General features: G+C 43.6%; 2 protein-coding genes across 11 annotated transcripts; one reads left to right on the plus strand and one right to left on the minus strand.

The window, feature by feature from the left end:
• Window positions 1–135: 135 nt before the first annotated feature.
• Window positions 136–15,878, minus strand: LOC139559278 (phosphatidylserine synthase 1-like). Of its 7 annotated transcripts, none has more exons than XM_071375123.1 (13): window positions 15,742–15,878; window positions 14,441–14,532; window positions 14,102–14,146; window positions 13,873–13,997; window positions 4,945–5,103; window positions 4,494–4,645; window positions 2,961–3,102; window positions 2,520–2,632; window positions 2,231–2,296; window positions 1,654–1,753; window positions 1,365–1,433; window positions 1,177–1,243; window positions 136–1,076 (listed from the first exon to the last, which is right to left on the minus strand). In XM_071375123.1, the coding sequence occupies exons 3-13, from the start codon at window positions 14,109–14,111 to the stop codon at window positions 985–987; spliced, it is 1,095 nt and encodes a 364-aa protein (XP_071231224.1). In that variant the 5' UTR covers window positions 14,112–14,146; window positions 14,441–14,532; window positions 15,742–15,878; the 3' UTR covers window positions 136–984. The 7 variants fall into 7 exon arrangements, 4 of the variants coding, with proteins under 4 accessions (XP_071231224.1, XP_071231221.1, XP_071231225.1 ...); XM_071375120.1 differs by lacking the exon at window positions 15,742–15,878 and adding an exon at window positions 14,838–15,205; XM_071375124.1 differs by lacking the exon at window positions 15,742–15,878 and adding an exon at window positions 14,719–14,817.
• On the plus strand, window positions 15,287–23,700 carry mterf3 (mitochondrial transcription termination factor 3). Of its 4 annotated transcripts, none has more exons than XM_071375126.1 (8): window positions 15,287–15,420; window positions 19,617–19,991; window positions 20,082–20,234; window positions 20,488–20,677; window positions 21,234–21,381; window positions 21,561–21,632; window positions 21,731–21,892; window positions 23,444–23,700. In XM_071375126.1, exons 1-8 carry the CDS (start codon window positions 15,294–15,296, stop codon window positions 23,636–23,638), a joined length of 1,422 nt encoding a protein of 473 aa, XP_071231227.1. In that variant the 5' UTR covers window positions 15,287–15,293; the 3' UTR covers window positions 23,639–23,700. The 4 variants fall into 4 exon arrangements, with proteins under 4 accessions (XP_071231227.1, XP_071231226.1, XP_071231228.1 ...); XM_071375128.1 differs by having other exon boundaries at window positions 15,396–15,500; XM_071375125.1 differs by having other exon boundaries at window positions 19,617–20,234.
• Window positions 23,701–23,723: the final 23 nt, after the last annotated feature.

Raw genomic sequence — 23,723 nt, forward strand, 5'->3', positions numbered from 1 at the left:
GGAGATTAATGGAAATATTTTAATCACTCCAGTCCAGTAGTAAGACTGATCAAAATGATCCTCTGCTACCAGACTCTCTGCTACCACCAACTGGTACAAATTGGTCATAACACAAAGGACCACAAAACACTCATGTTTTAAATATTGACTGTATCATGTTTTAATTATTTATTAGAAAGCTATAGTCATATACATTATCTTGCAACAGTGTGTGGTTCACATCATTCATATAAAAACACATGCACTCTTAATGCTTGTATAAAATCAAAGGTTAATCACATTACCTTTCACACACTCACCTGAACAAAATAGGTCACCATGACATTCTAAACATTTAAGGCCTGGAATTATTTCTACAAATCCTCATAGAAAAAATGTGAATTCTGACTTTCAATATACATGTATAACTTTAACTTATTGATTGAAAAATAATTGACTCAAATTCTGAATCAAACTCTGAATACTGAAGTTGTAAACTGGGCATCTCAACATTTCAGGCTTTACCTTCAGATTATTACATTTTTCATTGTTAGTTAAATAAAATCCATCCTGTAATACTTACAGTCATCATTTGAACAACACAAAAAGAGAAGGGGGAAATAAAAAATTGCATTCGGTACCCCTTGGTGTACAGTAAATTATGTGAAAAGTGTAAACTCAAAAGTTGGTGGCTCCTCATCAAAAGGTAAATGCAACTTTTGTTGAACAGTTCTTGATCTCACACACACAGTAAAGTGGGAGTGGTCACCAAAGTGTAGTAAGTCGCTCTGAATAAGAGTGTCTGCTAAATGTTTAAAAGGTAAATGTAGTAAAGCTCTCCGCTCAGCCTATGCTTCATTTACTTTCTCCTTGTTCAAACACCTATTCAACCAATGTAATATCCCCACCTCTTGAACCTCCTCTCCCAAATTCTCCTCCTTCCATCTCCCCACAGAGTTGTTGGGTGCAATAGGGATGTAGTCCCTTCATTGGCTCTCTTTGCTTTTAATCATCGTGTCCATTGACAGCTTTGGTTCTCCCAGAGCCTCTCCTTCGTTTAGATGAGCTGGCTGAGTTATTCCAAGAGTCTCTCTCACCTACAAGAGGACAAACAGGAAATAGGCTCCTTGATGAACATCAGCAAATATGATTATGCTTTATATATAAAAACACATTCCACTTGACTCTGATGCTTACCTGTGATGTCATCAGGGACGTAACCACACAAGTCTATTAGGTTACCATCCTCACGCTCAGAGACGCTCTAAATGAGAGGGTTCTTGATAGTCAGTCAGAAGCAAAAATAACAATTAAAAATACTAAACTGGACAAAGACTCTTATGGCCAACATAGTCTTTCTGTGCAACAATTGACTGTGGGCTTACCTTTAACTCAGGCTCATACTTCTGCTCATACCGCACCATCCCATACAGACAGAGAAGTGTGATGAAGGCCTACAGAGAGAGAGGTAGAGAGCACTGACACCACAATGAGAGCACTCATCTCCCACATAGCAGTCACATGTCAGAGCATGCCAATGGTATTATACAGCCTAAATAGCACATCATTGTTATGGACACTTGTGATATAAGTGGAGCAGGGAGAATTGTTTAAGGTAAACTCATGTTCGTGCACACACACACACACAGAGAGCGAGAGAGACACGGCTCTTACCACACACAGAAGCCACTGGAACACATACCGGCCTTGTGTTTTGGAGAACACATCCTGACCAAACTTGATGCACGCTAGGGCCTCCAGGAAGGCTATGGCCCTGTGGGTTAGATAGAGACCGTTGTTAACGGACACTCACCACCAAACATTCACCTATAACAATAATTGCATTTTACAACAAGCATTATCTATAGCAAAATATTTTTTTTGTTAATGGCACTATGTTAAAATGCACACAGTCACAGAAAACAAATATATTTCCTCAGTAATTCTAGTCACCAGACTGCAGAGGGTACATAGACTTTTGCTGCGCTTATAATATTGAAGGGGTGAAGCCAGGGGCATATAAGGCCCTCAATGTTTTCTATTTAATAGTGAGAGAGCAAGTCTGGTCACCATGGTTACTAGAGCCTAGTCAGGGCAATCCCTAGCTTAGGACTGAGATCAGCATCTTTACAATATTTTGAATAAAACTGTACATGACCTAATTTCCCATTCACAGCATTTCTGAGACATTTGTCAATGACGTGGTTGCAACATTAGAAATGGCCACTAGGAGGATCCAGACAAGACTCACCCAAACATCCAACATTGTGTTCCCACTCTTTTGCACTGTGAGTCTGTCAGATACGCATAATACTGTCTGAAAGAACAGGAAGACGAACATTAGATACAGTTTATATACAGCCATGACAAAAACGACTGTCAAATCATTACGATAAACAGAAAGGTTTATAGAAATAGTTCAAAACTTATTTCAACTCAATTCCATCTATATGAGAAGAGACTGCAGTTGTCTGTCAAAACCCCATTGTGACTCTATAATGTAGAGCACGTGTGGAGTGGCATGTTGGAGGGGTCCCTACCGTACAGTAGGGGCTGTGATGATTCCAAGGAGCAGGATCCGGCACCAGCTGAGCGTGTGAAACGCCTGGAACACGAAGATGTGCTTCAGGAAGAAAGTGTTCAACTCAGTCAGCTGTTTAGAGGAAAGGAGGACAGACAGGAATTAAGTAGTCCAGCAACGTGTATATTAAAATCATCACTGAACACACAACTTAGATACCATAACATCTAGCCCATAATCTTCAGCACCGTCAATAAGACAAGATCATAGAAAACAAACTGTTGTAAAATTTTTTTTTTTTAACATACAAATAAAAATATTGTTCAACTCCGTTTGTTTCCCAACAGTGTTCAATCGCAAATGACTTATCAGTCAATATACACAGAGTAATGACATAAATGGACTCTGACTTCTAACCCTGACACTACATACTATGTATCATTTCCAGGTCAGAGGTCACCTGCCAGAGGATCATAAAGAGGTAGATCCCAGCCAACCTCTGGAAGGAGGACTTGGGGTCTAACCAGCGTATGTAGGTCCAGCTGGCTGGGGTGAACTGGAGCATAACTCTTTTCAGCTTCCCTGTGGTCGTATGGATGTCTCTGAAGACACATCATAGATACAGATATACAACCAGAGGTACACCTACACACTGGGAAGTACCACTGATGGGTGTTCAGACACAGTTAGACACATAAGGTTAAACACACAGATACAGGCATAAAGAGAATTACATACGCTGAGTGTACAAAGCATGCCTTTCCATTACATAGACTGACCAGGTGAATCCAGGTGAAAGCTATGATCCCTTATTGATGTCACTTGTTTAATCCATTTCAAATCATTGTAGACGAAGGGGAGAAAACAGGTTAAAGGATTTTTAAACCGTGAGACATTTGAGATATGGAAAGTGTATGTGTGCCATTCAGAGGGTGAATGGGCAACACAAAATATTTAAGTGCCTTTGAACGGGGTATGGTAGTAGGTGCCAGGCACACTGATTTGAGTGTGTCAAGAACTGCAACGCTGCTGGATTTTTCACGCTCAACAGTATGGTGGTAATTACAAGATTATGTTATAATACTTTTATTCCATCAAATGGTTGTTTTATTCAACAGCATAGAGGGTTTTTATAACTCTATTGTGTCTGTGTGAACTGAAAGTGGGCCTCTGGGAGATAACACTGACAGGAGATTTACAATGTCTTTCGGATATCGCATTCCAGAGCATGAGTTAATGTTTCTGTTCTATAGGGTACCAGGGACAGATGACCCCAGGACCAGACCTTGGTATCTACACAAAGATAACTGTTTTTAACTGCAGATACTGTCTGCTGTGAATTATCAGTATCTTTCATACAAATCTTAACCTTGTGACCCATTCCATACATCTGTTGTTCGTCATATAGACTGAAGGGGGTTTATCTTAGCTATAAAATACCTTTGTCTCGGGGCTCTGAACGAATCATCTGAGGGTGATTCATCGACCAGCCATCATAGAGCACTCAATCAATTCACTTTATATGTGTGTGTTGTATTGACCGGCTTCCTTATTAATAAGTGAATACAGATTTAGTTGAAGTATAACTCTAACTTGTGTGATAAGTTTGTCTCTCCTCATTTGATAGTAAAGAAATTAACCACCACAACAGTTTCCTATGTGTATCATGAATGGTCCACCACCCAAATGACATCCAGCCAACTTGACACATGTGGGAAGCATTGGAGTCCACATTGGCTAGCATACCTTTGGAACGCTTCGACACCTAGTAGAGTCCATGCCCCGACTAATTGAGGCTGTTCTGAGCATTAAAAGGGGGAAACTCAATATTTAGGTGTTCCTAATGTTTTGTACACTCAGTGTAAATGAGAAAGCACACATGCAATTAATCAGAGCAGGCAGAAATTCAATAGAATAATGTAGTTTAACTGAATTGTGCCATCTGTCATGAGACTACAGGAAAAGGGAGGAATCCAATAGAAGGATAACTCACTTGATGCTGGCCCATTGGTAGGTGTGCATCTCCAGGAAGTTACACACAGTCATGCCCAGCCAGATGCCCCCTCCATTACAAAGCAGGAAGTCCAGGATCACCTGGTCCCACCAGCACTCAGAAAAGATAGGCAGCAGGTGCATGAAGAACAGCTGAGAGAGCGAGACAGAAAGAGAGCGAGCGAGACAGACAGAGAAAGCGAGGTGAATGAGGAGCTGACATTTGACTTAAATGAGCACATCCAATAGAATAAATCAGAGGCAACATATGGACTGAAACCTAAATGTGATCTGTTGTTAGAAATTGAGCAGGACTTCACAAAGACATGTGTGTCCCAAAAGGCACCATATTCCCTTTATAGTGCACCACTTGTGAGGGTCCATATGGCTCTGGTCGACATTTGTGCACTGTATAGGGAATAGGGTGCCATTTGGGATGCACATTTATTTACCTCAGTGAGCTCCCTGGTGACGCTGATGGTCCAGCAGACGCCGTAGCTGCGGATGAGCAGGGCCTTCATGACCCAGCCCGCAAAATTCCCAAACACGAAGATGTCAAAGTGGCTCAGGATCCGCTCCCAGGTTATCACGTGGCAGTTCACTGAATATTCCTGCAGGAGGAGAAAGGCCAGGTAAGACATGAACACAGAAAAGGCAGAAAAGACATAATACAGTGGTGGGAAAGGGGTATACCTTGTCAGTTGTACAACTGAATGCTTTGAACTGAAATGTGTCTTCTGCATTTAACCCCTCTGAATTAGAGAGGTGCGGGAGGCTGCCTTAAATCAACATCCACATTTTCGGGGCCCAGGGAACAGTGGGTTAACAGCCTTGCTCATGGGCAGAACTACAGATCTTTACCATGTCAGCTCGGGGATTCGCTCTGGCAACCTTTCGGTTACTGGCCCAACGCTCTAAGTGGATCAGCAGTATGGTGAGTCATGATGATTCTAGACTCTGACATCCAGGTTTCGCTCACGTATAGTTGAGTCAAGATTTGGGAGGAAGGCCTCATGAGACAATGGGTACATTTACATGAACACAATAATACGCTTATTGTGAATACTTTAATATAATATAGTTTGATTAAAACGTTTACATGCTTTGCAAGAAGAACGATTTCCCTATTAATTATTTTTGGGAAGCCTATTTGATTCTGAGTTCGGACATATAAAAAGTGTGTTTGTGAAAACTAATTTCTAAAATGCATACTTTCAGATTGCCCAAACTCACTTATTTTATCATTGGAATGTGATACAAAACGAGGAAACGTGTGCTTCAGGACCATGCGGACGCCTCCGAGCGGTCGGGTAGGCTGTTTGGAGAGTTTATCCAACTGGATAAAAAATTAATAATAATAATAATAGATATCTAGATCTATATACACTGCTCAAAAAAATAAAGGGAACACTTAAACAACACAATGTAACTCCAAGTCAATCAAACTTCTGTGAAATCAAACTGTCCACTTAGGAAGCAACACTGATTGACAATAAATTTCACATGCTGTTGTGCAAATGGAATAGACAAAAGGTGGAAATTATAGGCAATTAGCAAGACACCCCCAATAAAGGAGTGATTCTGCAGGTGGTGACCACAGACCACTTCTCAGTTCCTATGCTTCCTGGCTGATGTTTTGGTCACTTTTGAATGCTGGCGGTGCTCTCACTCTAGTGCTAGCATGAGACGGAGTCTACAACCCACACAAGTGGCTCAGGTAGTGCAGCTCATCCAGGATGGCACATCAATGCGAGCTGTGGCAAGAAGGTTTGCTGTGTCTGTCAGCGTAGTGTCCAGAGCATGGAGGCGCTACCAGGAGACAGGCCAGTACATCAGGAGACGTGGAGGAGGCCGTAGGAGGGCAACAACCCAGCAGCAGGACCGCTACCTCCGCCTTTGAGCAGGAGGAGCACTGCCAGAGCCCTGCAAAATGACCTCCAGCAGGCCACAAATGTGCATGTGTCAGCATATGGTCTCACAAGGGCTCTGAGGACCTCATCTCGGTACCTAATGGCTGTCAGGCTAACTCTGGCGAGCACATGGAGTGCTGTGCGGCCCCACAAAGAAATGCCACCCCACACCATGACTGAGCCACCGCCAAACCGGTCATGCTGGAGGATGTTGCAGGCAGCAGAACGTTCTCCACAGCGTCTCCAGACTCTGTCACATGTGCTCATGTGCTCAGTGTGAACCTGCTTTCATCTGTGAAGAGCACAGGGCGCCAGTGGCGAATTTGCCAATCTTGGTGTTCTCTGGCAAATGCCAAACGTCCTGCACGGTGTTGGGCTGTAAGCACAACCCCCACCTGTGGACGTCGGGCCCTCATACCACCCTCATGGAGTCTGTTTCTGACCGTTTGAGCAGACACATGCACATTTGTGGCCTGCTGGAGGTCATTTTGCAGGGCTCTGGCAGTGCTCCTCCTGCCCAAAGGCGGAGGTAGCGGTCCTGCTGCTGGGTTGTTGCCCTCCTACGGCCTCCTCCACGTCTCCTGATGTACTGGCCTGTCTCCTGGTAGCGCCTCCATGCTCTGGACACTACGCTGACAGACACAGCAAACCTTCTTGCCACAGCTCGCATTGATGTGCCATCCTGGATGAGCTGCACTACCTGAGCCACTTGTGTGGGTTGTAGACTCTGTCTCATGCTAGCACTAGAGTGAGAGCACCGCCAGCATTCAAAAGTGACCAAAACATCAGCCAGGAAGCATAGGAACTGAGAAGTGGTCTGTGGTCACCACCTGCAGAATCACTCCTTTATTGGGGGTGTCTTGCTAATTGCCTATAATTTCCACCTTTTGTCTACTCCATTTGCACAACAGCATGTGAAATTTATTGTCAATCAGTGTTGCTTCCTAAGTGGACAGTTTGATTTCACAGAAGTGTGATTGACTTGGAGTTACATTGTGTTGTTTAAGTGTTCCCTTTATTTTTTTGAGCAGTGTATAAACTCAGCAAAAAAAGAAACGTCCCTTTGTCAGGACCCTGTCTTCCAAAGAAAATTCGTAAAAATCCAAATAACTTCACAGATCTTCATTGTAAAGGGTTTAAACACCGTTTCCCATGCTTGTTCAATGAACCATAAACAATTAATGAACATGCACCTGTGGAACGGTCATTAAGACACTAACAGCTTACAGACGGTAGGCAATTAAGGTCACAGTTATGAAAACTTAGGACACTAAAGAGGCCTTTCTACTGACTCTGAAAAACACCAAAAGAAAGATGCCCAGGGTCCCTGCTCATCTGCGTGAATGTGCCTTAGGCATGCTGCAAGGAGGCATGAGGACTGCGGATGTGGCCATGGCAATAATTTGCAATGTCCGTACTGTGAGACGCGTAAGACAGTGCTACAGGGAGACTGGATGGACAGCTGATCGTCCTCGCAGTGGCAGACTACGTGTAACACCTGCACAGGATCGGTCCATCCGAACATCACACCTGCGAGACAGGTACAGGATGGCAGCAACAACTGCCCAAGTTACACCAGGAACGCACAACCTCTCCATCAGTGCTCAAACTGTCCGCAATAGGCTGAAAGAGGCTGGACTGAGGGCTTGTAGGCCTGTTGTAAGGCAGGTCCTCACCAGATATCACCGGCAACAACGTCGTCTATGGGCACAAACCCACCATCGCTGGACCAGACAGGACTGGCAAAAAGTGCTCTTCACTGACAAGTTGCGGTTTTGTCTCACCAGGGGTGATGGTCGGATTCGCGTTTACCGTCGAAGGAATGAGCGTTCCACCGATGCCTGTACTCTGGGGCGGGATCAATTTGGAGGTTAAGGGTCCGTCATGGTCTGAGGCGGTGTGTCACAGCATCATCGGACTGAGCTTGTTGTCATTGCAGATATTCTCAACACTGTGCATTACAGGGAAGAGATCCTCCTCCCTCATGTGGTACCCTTCCTGCAGGCTCATCCTGACATGACCCTCCAAGCATGACACTTCCACCAGCCATACTGCTCGTTCTGTGCGTGATTTCCTGCAAGACAGGAATGTCAGTGTTCTGTCATGGCCAGCGAAGAGCCCGGATCTCAATCCCATTGAGCACGTCTGGGACCTGTTGGATCGGCGGGTGAGGGCTAGGGCCATTCCCCCCAGAAATGTCCGGAAACTTGCAGGTGCCTTGGTGGAAGAGTGGAGTAACATCTCACAGCAAGAACTGGGAAATCTGGTGCAGTCCATGAGGAGAAGCACTGCAGTACTTAATGCAGCTGGTGGCCACACCAGATACTGACTGTTACTTTTGACCCCTCCTTTGTTGAGGGCCACATTATTCAAATTCTGTTAGTCACATGTCTGTGGAACTTGTTCAGTTTATGTCTCAGTTGTTGAATCTTGTCATGTTCATACCAATATTTACACATGTTAAGTTTGCTGAAAATAAACGCAGTTGACAGCGAGAGGACGTTTTTTAGTTTGGACACCTACTCATTCAAGGGTTTTTATTTATTTTTACTATTTTCTACATTGAAGAACAATGATCATGAAGATATCAAAACTATGAAAAAACACACATGGAATCATGTAGAAACCAAAACAAGTGTTAAACAAATCCAAATATATTTTAGATTCTTCAAAGTAGCAATCCTTTGCCTTGACAGCTTTGCACACTCTTGGCATTCTCTCAACCAGCTTCACTTGGAAAGCTTTTCCCACAGTCTTGAAGGAGTTCCCACATATGCTGAGCACTTGTTGGCTGCTTTTTCTTCACTCTGCGGTCCAACTCATCCCAAACCATCTAAATTGGGTTGAGGTCAGGTGATTGTGGAGGCCAGGTCATCTGATGCAGCACCATCACTCTCCTTCTTGGTCAAATAGCCCTTATACAGCCTGGAGGTGTGTTTGGGTCATTGTCCTGTTGAAAAACATGTCAGTCCCACTAAGCGCAAACCAGATGAAATGGTGTATCGCTGCAGAATGCTGTGGTAGCCATGCTGGTTAAGTGTGCCTTTAATTCTAAATAAATCACTGACAATGTCACCAGCAAAGAACCCTCACACAATGACACCTCCTCCGTGCTTCACGGTGGAAACCACACATGCGGAGATCATCCGTTCACCTGCTCTCCGTATCACAAAGACACGGCGGTTGGAACCAAAATGCTCACATTTAGACTCATCCGACCAAAGGACAGATTTCCCCCGGTCCAATGTCCATTGCTTGTGTTTCTTGGCCCAACCAAGTATCTTCTTCTTATTGGTGTCCTTTAGTAGAGGCTTCTTTGTAGCAATTCGACCATGAAGGCCTGATTCAGTTGATGTTCAGATGTGTCTTACTCTGTGAAGCATTTATTTGGGCTGCAATTTCTGAGGCTGGTAACTCTAATGAACTTATCCTCTGCAGCAAATGTAACTCTGGGTTGTCCTTTCCTGTGGCAGTCCTCATGAGAGCCAGTTTCATCATGACGCTTGATGTTTTTTTTTTGACTGCACTTGAAGAAACGTTCAAAGCTGTCATCAAGGCAAAAGGTGGCTACTTTGAAGAATCTCAAATATTTTAAAATTTCTTTAACACTTTTTTGGTTATCACATGATTCCTTATGTGTTATTTCATGGTTTTGATGTATTCACTATTATTCTACAATGTAGAAAAGAGTACAAATAAAGAAAAACCCTTGAATGAGTAGGTGTTAAAACTTTTGAAAGGTACTACACACACACACACACGTTTTTATATATATACAGTGGGGAGAACAAGTATTTGATACACTGCCGATTTTGCAGGTTTTCCTACTTACAAAGCATGTAGAGGTCTGTAATTTTTATCATAGGTACACTTCAACTATGAGAGACGGAATCTAAAACAAAAATCCAGAAAATCACATTGTATGATTTTTAAGTAATTAATTTGCATTTTATTGCATGACATAAGTATTTGATACATCAGAAAAGCAGAACTTAATATTTGGTACAGAAACCTTTGTTTGCAATTACAGAGATCATACGTTTCCTGTAGTTCTTGACTAGGTTTGCACACACTGCAGCAGGGATTTTGGCCCACTCCTCCCTACAGATCTTCTCCAGATCCTTCAGGTTTCGGGGCTGTCGCTGGGCAATACGGACTTTAAGCTCCCTCCAAAGATTTTCTATTGGGTTCAGGTCTGGAGACTGGCTAGGCCACTCCAGGACCTTGAGATGCTTCTTACGGAGCCACTCCTTAGTTGCCATGGCTGTGTGTTTCGTGTCGTTGTCATGCTGGAAGACCCAGCCACGACCCATCTTCAATGCTCTTACTGAGGGAAGGAGGTTGTTGGCCAAGATCTCGCGATACATGGCCCCATCCATCCTCCCCTCAATACGGTGCAGTCGTCCTGTCCCCTTTGCAGAAAAGCATCCCCAAAGAATGATGTTTCCACCTCCATGCTTCACGGTTGGGATGGTGTTCTTGGGGTTGTACTCATACTTCTTCTTCCTCCAAACACGGCGAGTGGATTTAGACCAAAAAGCTCTATTTTTGTCTCATCAGACCACATGACCTTCTCCCATTCCTCCTCTGGATCATCCAGATGGTCATTGGCAAACTTCAGACAGGCCTGGACATGCACTGGCTTAAGCAGGGGGACCTTGCGTGCGCTGCAGGATTTTAATCCATGACGGCGTAGTCTGTTACTAATGGTTTTCTTTGAGACTGTGGTCCCAGCTCTCTTCAGGTCATTGACCAGGTCCTGCCGTGTAGTTCTGGGCTGATCCCTCACCTTCCTCATGATCATTGATGCCCCACGAGGTGAAATCTTGCATGGAGCCCCAGACCGAGGGTGATTGACCGTCATCTTGAACTTCTTCCATTTTCTAATAATTGCGCCAACAGTTGTTTCCTTCTCACCAAGCTGCTTGCCTATTGTCCTGTAGCCCATCCCAGCCTTGTGCAGGTCTACAATTTTATCCCTGATGTCCTTACACAGCTCTCTGGTCTTGGCCATTGTGGAGAGGTTGGAATCTGTTTGATTGAGTGTGTGGACAGGTGTCTTTTATACAGGTAACGAGTTCAAACAGGTGCAGTTAATACAGGTAATGAGTGGAGAACAGGAGGGCTTCTTAAAGAAAAACTAACAGGTCTGTGAGAGCCGGAATTCTTACTGGTTGGTAGGTGATCAAATACTTATGTCATGCAATAAAATGCAAATTAATTATTTAAAAATCATACAATGTGATTTTCTGGATTTTTGTTTTAGATTCCGTCTCTCACAGTTGAAGTGTACCTATGATAAAAATTACAGACCTCTACATGCTTTGTAAGTAGGAAAACCTGCAAAATCGGCAGTGTATCAAATACTTGTTCTCCCCACTGTATATATATATACATACACTACCGTTCAAAAGTTTGGGGTCACTTAGAAATGTCCTTGTTTTCCATGAAAACATACATGAAATGAGTTGCAAAATGAATAGGAAATATAGTAAAGACGTTGACAAGGTTATAAATAATGATTTTTAATTGAAATAGTAATTGTGTCCTTCAAACTTTTCGTCAAAGAATCCTCCATTTGCAGAAATTACAGACTTGCAGACCTTTGGCATTCTAGTTGTCAATTTGTTGAGGTAATCTGAAGAGATTTCACCCCATGGTTCCTGAAGCATCTCACACAAGTTGGATTGGCTTGATGGTCACTTCTTATGTACCATACGGTCAAGCTGTTCCCACAACAGTTCAATAGGGTTGACATCTGGTGACTTTGCTGGCCACTCCATTATAGACAGAATACCAGCTGACTGCTTCTTCCCTAAATAGTTATTGCATAGTTTGGAGCTGTGCTTTGGGTCATTGTCCTGTTGTATGAGGAAATTGGCTCCAATTAAGCGCTGTCCACAGGGTATGGCATGGCATTGCAGAATGGAGTGATAGCCTTCCTTCTTCAAGATCCCTTTTACCCTGTACAAATCTCCCACTTTACCACCACCAAAGCACCCACAGACCATCACATTGCCTTGACAGATGGTGTCAAGCACTCCTCCAGTATCTTTATATTTTTTCTGCGTCTCACGAATGTTCTTCTTTGTGATCCGAACACCTCAAACTTAAATTCGTCTGTCCATAACACTTTTTTCCAATCTTCCTCTGTCCAGTGTCTGTGTTCTTTTGCCCATCTTTATCTTTTCTTTTTATTGGCCAGCCTGAGATATGGCTTTTTCTTTGCAACTCTGGATAGAAGGCCAGCATCCCGGAGTCGCCTCTTCACTGTTGACGTTGCGACTGGTGTTTTGCAGGTACTATTTAATGAAGCTACCAGTTGAGGACTTGTGAGGCGTCTGTTTTCTCAAACTAGACACTCTAATGTACTTGTCCTCTTGCTCAGTTGTGCACCGGGGCCTCCCACTCCTCTTTCTATTCTGGTTAGAGACAGTTTGCACTGTTCTGTGAAGGGAGTAGTACACCGCGTTGTACGAGATCTTCAGTTTCTCTGCAATTTCTTGCATGTAATAGCCTTCATTTCTCAGAACAAGAATAGACTGATGAGTTGCATTAGAAAGTTCTTTGTTTCTGGACATTTTGAGCCTGTAATTGAACCCACAAATGATGATTCTCCAGATACTCAACTAGTCTAAAGACGGCCAGTTTTATTGCTTCTTTAATCAGAACAACAGTTTTCAGCTGTGACAAGATAATTGCAAAAGGGTTTTCTAATGATCAATTAGCCTTTTTAAAATTATTAACTTGGATTAACTAACACAACGTGCCATTGGAACACAGGAGAGATGGTTGCTGATAATGGGCCTCTGTACGCCTATGTAGATATTCCATAACAAATCAGCCGTTTCCAGCTACAATAGTCATTTACAACATTAACAATGCCTACACAGTATTTCTGATCAATTTGATATTATTTTAATGGACAAAAATGTTGCTTTTCTTTCAAAATCAAGGATCAATGACCCCAAACTTTTGAACAATAGTGTGTGTGTACGCACATGCATACATATATACACATACATACATACATACATACGTGTGTGTCCCACTTCTAAAACCAAAGTTGCACCTCTGTCTCCCGCAAATGTCATTGGATTACATTACCCTCCGGATTGTAGAGCTTTCCAAACCTAAACCATGATCACTTCATCATAATTTAGCCTACCTTTTCATTGTGAAAACATAGCATGGATTTAAACTAAAGGATGGATGTAATAGGATAAATGCTAGAGGGAATGGAGGGGGAGTCATGGATCATCTTGAATACAAGCTCCAGGGTTTAGTTTCCCCAGAGTATAGATCTAGGAACAGCTGCCCCTCCCCCAATCATAACCTGACACATTAGTTGGAAAAATGCTGAACTGACCCAAGATCAGCGTCTAGGGGCAACTACACCCACCGAATATGGTGTCCGGCATGCGGTGAATGAATACAGTAACATATTTAGATTTTTTTTAAATCACTCACCATGATATCAGCCTCACGGGTAGCATAGCGTAGGTTGGGGTCCACCCAGTACATGAGTCTCTTCACCTGAGCCCAGTTCAGGAAGAGGAGGATGACCAGGAACAGGAAGTACAGAACACTCATACCTGACAACAACAGGAAGGAACCAATCAGAGCTGAGTTCCATGAACATGGCTCCATAGAGGAGTTCCCCTTATGATGACATATACTGTGCAGTAGGCCTACTCACCAAATACCATGCGCCAAATCGCAGGATGTGGTCGGGTGAATGGACCTGAAGTGGTTAAATTAAATACTGCATTTACACACTTATACATGCATCTACCATTATAAGAGTGGCTCTACCAAAATCCTCATACACTGCACTTCCAAAGCAAACAGTGGGTATCCCATTCACTCGTACAATCAAAACCATGTCAAGCTGCAAAAGGCCATGCTTGAGACTAGTTTTGAATCTTTGAAGAACTCAAAAGACGTGAACATCTATTATGTGACCAATGATCTACACTAGAACAACAGGTGCTGGGCTGGGCTATTGTCAAGTACAAGGCAATGACTGAGTGAGTACCATTGGGGAAGGCCAGGACACTGATGATGAGGAAGAAAGAGACAACCAACAGGAGACCCACTCGAAGGTTGTTGTCAGCATCTGTATCCTCCCTGGCAGAGAGAGCAGGGTTTAACATTTTAAAAAGCATTGGCTGAGATATGCAATATGTACCTTATTCTCAGAGGATAAAGTGAGGTTTACTATGATACAGTAAACCGAAAATGTGACATTTAAAAAAAAGTTTGCTTGATTTTTGTATTTATTACAATAAGGAACATTAAAATGTCTAAACGTACGTAGTTCAGTTATACAATTGAGTTTACACTTGGGTTAGATTAATAGGCAAAGTTATCACAACCACTAGGTCTACTTGCTGGTCCAATGAGCCGTCTACTCTCTACTGTCATTGGGTTACCTGGAAAATACGAAGTAAATCAAACTAGCCACAGTGAACGTCAAGAGAGTGAGAGTGTGAGGCTTGTAGAAAACGTCGATGCTGATGTCCTCCACCTGTTGCTCGTTAATCATCCGAAAGTGTAACATGTAATTCACATCATCCTTGCTTAATGTCCGGGACCCCAAAACAGGTGCCATGGCGAGGGCTAAGGACTTTTTTTTTTTTTTTTTTAAGTATCTGTCAGCACTTCCAGACAGGACAGGTTTGTCTGCCTGTAAGTACATGGATGAGGACTGGGAACGACAAGGGGCAGAGAGAGTACTGAGCAAACCAGACAACGGCGCAACCAACTCAACAAAATATAGGGGTGTAGTAGGAATGCACATTCCAATACCATCACTCCCAATTCATTCACTGCCATTTTTCTTCGGATAGAGTTTTATATTTTATTATTTGTAACATTAAAAATTCCCGATGAAAGAGGGAGTTTTTCTATCGGTCCCTCATAGGTTGTTTGAGCTGCCTTATTGCCTTGCTGTATTCCTATTTTGGTACAGCCAAAATAGGGACACTTCCGTAATCCTTCGGTTAGAGTGCACACGTGAGTAGATTGACATTGGCGCTATCTTGTTGTTTTTACGCCTGTTCAGGGGACATATTCATGGTTTGACCCATATTTTTGTAAGTTATTGCATGATGTCATCCATTTTGTACTAGCAAAAACCACTATTTCTATCCGCTAGCTGGCTACCCCGTATGATTGTTCTACGCAATCTAGCTGGCCATTGCTGCTTCAATGAGACATACACTCTTTTAGCCAGCATTTCCGACCTGCTTGCTTACAGCTGCACTAGGGTCTGACAACATTGTTGTGTATATTAAGACACTGGAACCAGCGCGAGATATGGCTCAGAAAACATACCTCAATCCAGGGATGAGAAATGCGTTATATTCCGAATTATCCCAACTGTTACACTGAGAAGATTTAACAACTGATAGTTTTGAAAGATATCCTCATGATAGGTAGCAAAAGCCACAGCAGCCATTTTGGAATGGCAGTGTCAGTCAATCAGCTCATTTGTTGTTCAACACCACATACCATCCCATAATGGATGCTGTTGCTACTGATAGTTAGAATGAAGACTAAACTGACAGCGTTTTAACTAAAGATATGAAACAAACAATCATATCAATAATAAAATATGAAATTCCCAGTTTATGCTTCAAAACCAGGTCTTTACAAGTTAAGAAAATATTTACTAAATAAACTGAAGTAAAAAAGTAACACAATACAATAACGAGGCTATATAGTATACATAGGGGGTACCGGTACCGAGTCAATGTGTGGGGGTACAGGTTAGTCGAGGTAATTTGTAGATGTAGGTAGGGGTAAAGTGACTATGCATAGATAATAAACAGCGAGTAGCAACAGTGTAATAACAAAGGGGGGGGGGGGGGGTGGTGGTCAATGTAAATAGTCCGGGTGGCTATTTGATTAATTGTTCAGCAGTCTTATGGCTTGCGGGTAGAAGCTGTTAAGGAGCCTTTTGAACCTAGACTTGGCGCTCCGGTATCAAATCAAATTTATTTATATAGCCCTTCTTACATCAGCTGATATCTCAAAGTGCTGTACAGAAACCCAGCCTAAATCCCCAAACAGTAAGCAATGCAGGTGTAGAAGCACGGTGGCTAGGAAAAACTCCCTAGAAAGGCCAAAACCTAGGAAGAAACCTAGAGAGGAACCAGGCTATGAGGGGTGGACAGTCCTCTTCTGGCTGTGCCGGGTGGAGATTATAACAGAACATAGCCAAGATGTTCAAATGTTCATAAATGACCAGCGTGGTCAAATAATAATAATCACAGTAGTTGTAGAGGGTGCAGCAAGTCAGCACCTCAGGAGTAAATGTCAGTTGGCTTTTCATAGCCGATCATTAAGAGTATCTCTACCGCTCCTGCAGTCTCTAGAGAGTTGAAAACAGCAGGTCTGGGACAGGTAACATGTCCGATGAACAGGTCAGGGTTCCATAGCCGCAGGCAGAACAGTTGAAACTGGAGCAGCAGCACGGCCAGGTGACTGGGGACAGCAAGAAGTCATCATGCCAGGTCGTCCTGAGGCATGGTCCTAGGGCTCAGGTCCTCCGAGAGAAAAAGAGAATTAGAGAGAGCATACTTAAATTCACACAGGACACCGGATAAGACAGGAGAAGTACTCCAGATATAACAAACTGACCCTAGCCCCCCGACACATAAACTACTGCAGCATAAATACTGGAGGCTGTGACAGGAGGGGTCAGGAGACACTGTGGCCCCATCCGACGATACCCCCGGACAGGGCCAAACAGGAAGGATATAACCCCACCCACTTTGCCAAAGCACAGCCCCCACACCACTAGAGGGATACCTTCAACCACCAACTTACCATCCTGAGACAAGGCCGAGTATAGCCCACAAAGATCTCCGCCACGGCACAACCCAAGGGGGGACGCCAACCCAGACAGGAAGATCATGTCAGTGACTCAACCCACTCAAGTGACGCACCCCTCCTAGGGACGGCATGATAGAGCACCAGTAAGCCAGTGACTCAGCCCCTGTAATAGGGTTAGAGGCAGAGAATCCCAGTGGAGAGAGGGGAACCGGCCAGGCAGAGACAGCAAGGGCGGTTCGTTGCTCCAGAGCCTTTCCGTTCACCTTCACACTCCTGGGCCAGACTACACTCAATCATAGGACCTACTGAAGAGATGAGTCTTTAATAAAGACTTAAAAGTTGAGACCGAGTCTGCGTCTCTCACATGGGTAGGCAGACCATTCCATAAAAATTGAGATCTATAGGAGAAAGCCCTGCCTCCAGCTGTTTGCTTAGAAATTCTAGGGACAATTAGGAGGCCTGCGTCTTGTGACCGTAGCGTACGTGTAGGTATGACCAACTCGGAAAGATAGGTAGGAGCAAGCCCATGTAACGCTTTATAGGTTAACAGTAAAACCTTGAATTCAGCCCTTGCCTTAACAGGAAGCCAGTGTAGGGTACCACTTGCCGTGGGGTAGCAGAGAGAACAGTCTATGACTTGGGTGACTGGAGTCTGACAGTTTTTTGGGCCTTCCTTGGCCACCACCTAGTATATAGGTCCTGGATGGTAGGAAGCTTGGCCCCAGTGATGTACTGAGCTGTTCGCACTACCCTCTGTAGCGCCTTACGGTCGGATGTCGAGCAGAACCTTTTAAGGACCTGGGGACCCATGCCAAATCTTTTCAGTCTCCTGAGGGGTAAAAGGTATTGTCGTGCCCTCTTCACGATTGTCTTGGTGTGTTTGGACCATAATAGTTTGTTGGTAATGTGGACACCAAGGAACTTGAAACTCTCAACCCGTTCCACTATAACCCCTTCGATGTGAATGGGGGCATGTTCGGCCCTCCTTTTCATGTAGTCGACAATCAGCTCCTTTGTCTTGCTCACGCTGAGGGAGAGGTTGTTGTCCTGGAACCGCACTGCCAGGTCTCTGACCTCTCTATAGGCTGTCTCATCGTTGTCGGTAATCAGACCTACCACTGTTGTGTCGTCAGCAAACTTAATGATGATGTTGGAGTCGTGCTTAACCATGCACAAGCTCACAAAACCGGGCCGCCGAGTGATGAAGCGTGTAGCAACACTCACTATCGAGTTCCAAACTGCATCTGGAAGCAACGTCAGCACAAGAACTGTTCGTCGGGAGCTTCATGAAATGGGTTTCCGTGGCCGAGCATCTGCACACAAGCCTAAGATCTCTGGAGTGATGAATCACACTTCACCATCTGGCCGTCCAACGAAACAAATCTGGGTTTGGCGGATGCCAGGAGAACTCTACCTCCCCGAATGCATAGTGCCAGCTGTAAAGTTTGGTGGTGGAGGAATAATGTTCTGGGTCTGTTTTTATGGTTCGGGCTAGGCCCCTTAGTTCCAGTGATGGGAAATCTTAACGCTACATTATACAATGACATTCTAGACTATTCTGTGCTTCCAACTTTGTGGCAACAGTTTGGGGAAGGCCCTTTCCTGTTTCAGCATGACAATGCCCCCGTGCATAAAGCAAGGTCCATACAAAAGTGAATGATGGCAGTGTGACAAATGGCTTATTTGCATATAGGCCTACTATAGCTCTGATTGGCTATGGCACACCGGTCTGCGTAGGTTCTGGACAAGACAGATGTTTATTTACTGCAGTGTCTATTAATTGTCCAAACGCACAGCCGCTTTCCCATTCTATATTGCAATCGAATTTTCACAAATGCCTTATAGGTCATTCTCAAAATGTTTATGAATTTATGAAAACATTAAAATGACCATATCTAAGTGCTCGCTTTTTCAGAAAATGTTTAATAAAGGTGTCATTCTTCCTGGAGGTTTATATGAACAGATTTTAATAAGATTCCATGTTGCTAAAACGCTGTCAGTTCCCCTTTAGTAGTCGTTCCATATTCTCGGTGTAACAATAATTCGGATTAGAACTAATATCTCATCCCTGGATTGAGGTATGTTTACTGAGCCATATCTTCCGCTGGCTCCGCAGTGTCTTAATATACACAGGGTAGGCTGTCCATCCATAGTGCAGTTGTGAGTAAGTGGGTCGGATCTGCTGGCTAGCCCCTTATTCATTGTTTATAATCTATTGGTTGATTCTTTACTCAACAACACCCATCCCCATCATTCAAGCTCAATAAAAAATTCATAGCAGTGGCTAAAGTACTTGCATGATGGTGTGTTCTAGTTACATTCAATGTACAGACCCCCTTCTCATGTCACAATGTCCTGTGTTTTTATCACAGATTTCTACATGGCTTTAACCTGTATCCAGCATTGTCAGAGATGCACCAGTTTACTGAGGTCAAGGAGTGTTGGTATCATCACCCTTCAGTATTCCACAGATGCCCAGCATTGGCCTGCAGCCCTCTGGAATTATTTCATTGTTCCAGTCTTGCCCTCTGTGCTCCAGAGAAGTCCGAATCCATCTCAGACGCGAGAGAGGTGGAATCTAGGAGTGCGGCGTTACTGTGAATCTCATGCTAAGGTCCAACCATCTCAAATGAAACACAGGAATACTGATGAGTTACCTGGGACTGATATGGTGTCATATCAGAATCCTCTCTCCCATCAACTCATAGATGGAGGGATGCTTCTGAAGGAGTGGCAGACAGCTTTAGGTACTAATGCCACCCCTGTGTGTACACACACACACACACACACACACACACAAAGTGGTCATTTCTACCTAATATTTTTGTCCTCTCCAGATTTGGATGATGCCCCAGGCCACTCTGCATTAGAGGAGATCAGTCATGAGGAGGCAGTTCGTATGGACATCCCAGCTGCCCTGCCTCCTGTCTCCATCTCCCTGAAAGACTATGTCAACGAGTCAGAGACGCTTGGAAAGCTTGTACAGCTAGGTAGGTTGGGTCCATTTAGGGTTTATATCTGATTAGCCATTATTCCCTCACTGTCTAATGTACAAGAGCAATAGATGTCATGTATATCTATGTCTCTGGATCGTATTCACTAGGCATCAAACTGAAGTAAATGGGGAGGGACTACCAGAGCCCAAAAATAAACACTTGCTTTTGATTTCCACTGCAGAGCATTTATATACGCTGTGCACTAATGAATGTGACCCTGGTGTTAACCCTTCGGTTCCCTCTTCAGGTGTTCAGCTATGGAAACTGGAGCAGAGGCCTAATGTGAGTTCCATGTTGCTGAGGCTAGACTTCCAGACAGACGTGACCCCACGGCTGGTCTTCCTGAAGCAGCTGGGAGTGGAGGATTCTCGCCTGGGTTATCTGATCAGCCACAACCCCTTCATCCTCACAGAGAGCCTGGAGAACCTGCAGGCCAGGTACCAGAGTTGAGGGGATGGTTGTTGTATTGGCAGGTTGCATTTTCTACAGTCAGCAACACACAGGGTTGACTATTGTAATGGACATTTTAAATTGTGTGTCCATGTAACTAACCTTGTGAAACTGTCCTATTATAATCTACTGTTCTTCTGAGTATAATTATGTGTTGCAAACCAGCTTGCTCCTGTGTCCTTGTAGAGATGAAAGGAAAACTGAAATTCCTGCCCAAGAACAGGAAACTATAAAGATATGTGCTTATCACACAATGCTTCGGAATTCAGACTGTCTACACTGAGCTGTATAACTCTGTTCCCTCTGAGCTCCGAAATAATCTTAGTTTTACTTGGACTCCAGAAGATCCTTATTTTTTAATATTCACCACACTATCTTAGGGACAGAGAGTAAACTTGGTGTTTCCAACTGATATACCCGTTTTATCTCTTGTCTGTCAGCTTCAGTTCTTATAGGACTATGACAGGTGATACATTTCATTGTTACATTATTTACAAATAATCTGTAGTATAAAATGAGGTAATAATCTCTCTTTCACATTAGGGTGGCATATCTTAGGTCCAAGAAGTTCAGCGCAGAGTCTGTGGCCTCCATGGTGTCCAGAGCTCCGTACCTGCTGAACTTCAGTGTGAAGAGGATGGACAACCGCCTTGGATTCTACCAACAGCAGTTAGGCCTTAGTGCTCAGAAGGTCAGGTCTGAATTGAGTAAACAATTAAATGTAAAAGTCGTGTAAGGATTGACCCGAGACAACAGCAATTGGTCACATTATGTTCCACTAAATTTGTCATAGAACATTATTCACACCCCAAATTACAGACAGTAAGATAATGCATAAGATCATTTCACCCATACATTCGTATCTTTCAGACACGGGATGTTGTGGCTCGCCTTCCCAGACTTTTGTGTGGGAGCTTGGAGCCAGTTAAGGAGAATCTTAAGGTATGAAAACAAACGCTATTAAACGTTAACTGTGATATGTCTTAATTCTTGGAGAGAAAAATAGGATTCATTCTCAGAATCCGTCTTTTTCATCCTAGATATGCAAACTGGAGATGGGGTTTCGTGAAAATGAGCTCCAGCACATTGTCACTGTAATCCCCAAAGTTCTTACTGCTAACAAGAGGAAATTGACCCAGATATTTGACTACATCCACAACACCATGAACATACCCCATGGCCTGATTGTAAAGTTCCCACAGGTAAGCTATTTTATTTTATTATTATTTTATTTCACCTTTATTTAACCAGGTAGGCAAGTTGAGAACAAGTTCTCATTTACAACTGCGACCCGGCCAAGATTAAGCAAAGCAGTTCGACACATACAACAACAGAGTTACACATGGAGTAAACAAACATACAGTCAATAATACAGTAGAAAAATAAGTCTATATACAATGTGAGCAAATGAGGTGAAATAAGGGAGGTAGGGCAATAAATAGGCCATGGTGGCGAAGTAAATACAATATAGCAATTAAAACACTGGAATGGTAGATTTGCAGTAGATGAATGTGCAAAGTAGAAATACTGGGGTGCAAAGGAGCAAGATAAATAAAATAAATACAGTAGGGGATAAGGTAGTTGTTTGGGCTATTTATAGATGGGCTATGTACAGGTGCAGTGATCTGTGAGCTGCTCTGACAGCTGGTGCTTAAAGCTAGTGAGGGAGAATACTGTCTCTAGTTTCAGAGATTTTTGTAGTTCGTTCCAGTCATTGGCAGCAGAGAACTGGAAGGAGAGGCGGCCAAAGGAGGAATTGGCTTTGGGCGTGACCAGAGAGATATACCTGCTGGAGCGCGTGCTACGGGTGGGTGCTGCTATGGTGACCAGCGAGCTGAGATAAGGCGGGACTTTACCTAGCAGGGTCTTGTAGATGACCTGGAGCCAGTGGGTTTGTCGACGAGTATGAAGCGAGGGCCAGCCAACGAGAGCGTACAGGTCTTAGTGGTGGGTAGTATAAGGGGCTTTGGTGACAAAACGGATGGCACTGTGATAGACTGCATCCAATTTGTTGAGTAGGGTGTTGGAGGCTATTTTGTAAATGACATCGTCGAAGTCGAGGATCGGTAGGATGGTCAGTTTTACGAGGGTATGTTTGGCAGCATGAGTGAAGGATGCTTTGTTGCGAAATAGGAAGCCAATTCTAGACTTAACTTTGGATTGGAGATGTTTGATGTGAGTCTGGAAGGAGAGTTTACAGTCTAACCAGACGCCTAGGTATTTGTAGTTGTCCACATATTCTAAGTCAGAACCGTCCAGAGTAGTGATGCTGGACGGGCGGGCAGGTGCAGGCAGCGATCGGTTGCATTTAGTTTTACTTGTATTTAAGAGCAGTTGGAGGCCACGGAAGGAGAGTTGTATGGCATTGAAGCTCGTCTGGAGGTTTGTTAACACAGTGTCCAAAGAAGGGCCAGAAGTATACAGAATGGTGTCATCTGCGTAGAGGTGGATCAGAGACTCCCCAGCAGCAAGAGCGACATCATTGATGTATACAGAGAAGAGAGTCGGCCCAAGAATTGAACCCTGTGGCACCCCCATAGAGACTAAATTCACTCGCACATCTGAGCAATCTTATTTGCAGGTGCATGGCAACAGTTGAACAAGATGAAGGAAAAAGTTAACCGCACACTGCTCTTGATAGTATCACTGATATTTAATAAGCTTAATTACGTCACGTAAGCTTTATACATGTCACAGATTCAGTTAACTTGTCAGACAATAGGTGATAGCAAGTCTATCTGTCCTCTCTACAGGTCCTGAATGCAAAGTACCTTCGTATCAAAGAAAGACACCTGTTCCTGCAATACCTGGATAGGGCTCAGTATGACCCTGCCAAGCCTAACTACATCTGTCTGGACAAGCTAGTCTCCCTGCCAGATGAGGCCTACTGCACTGAAGTGGCATCAGCCACACTAAAGGACTTTGAACTGTTTCAGAAGACAATGTAATTGATAAAACACTACAGTTTCTGTATATGTGTGTTATGTGAATAAATATGTTGAAGATATTCTACAATTGAATATTGCTGTTTAA

This window comes from Salvelinus alpinus, chromosome 29 (genome assembly GCF_045679555.1).
Source record: "Salvelinus alpinus chromosome 29, SLU_Salpinus.1, whole genome shotgun sequence".
NCBI classification, from domain to species: domain Eukaryota; kingdom Metazoa; phylum Chordata; class Actinopteri; order Salmoniformes; family Salmonidae; genus Salvelinus; species Salvelinus alpinus.

Excerpts from the sequence above, each read along its gene's own strand:
- LOC139559278 (XM_071375120.1), bottom strand. The coding sequence starts at position 15,205 with ATGTGCATTCCTACTACACCCCTATATTTTGTTGAGTTGGTTGCGCCG. Across the intron at positions 14,147-14,440 it reads TGTCCTGGCCTTCCCCAATG|GTCCATTCACCCGACCACAT; the intron begins GTACTCACTCAG and ends TAACCACTTCAG. Across the intron at positions 4,646-4,944 it reads TCACCAGGGAGCTCACTGAG|CTGTTCTTCATGCACCTGCT; the intron begins GTAAATAAATGT and ends TCGCTCTCTCAG.
- mterf3 (XM_071375125.1), top strand. The coding sequence starts at position 15,294 with ATGAAAGAGGGAGTTTTTCTATCGGTCCCTCATAGGTTGTTTGAGCTG. Across the intron at positions 20,678-21,233 it reads CTGGAGAACCTGCAGGCCAG|GGTGGCATATCTTAGGTCCA; the intron begins GTACCAGAGTTG and ends CTTTCACATTAG. Across the intron at positions 21,633-21,730 it reads CAGTTAAGGAGAATCTTAAG|ATATGCAAACTGGAGATGGG; the intron begins GTATGAAAACAA and ends TTTTCATCCTAG.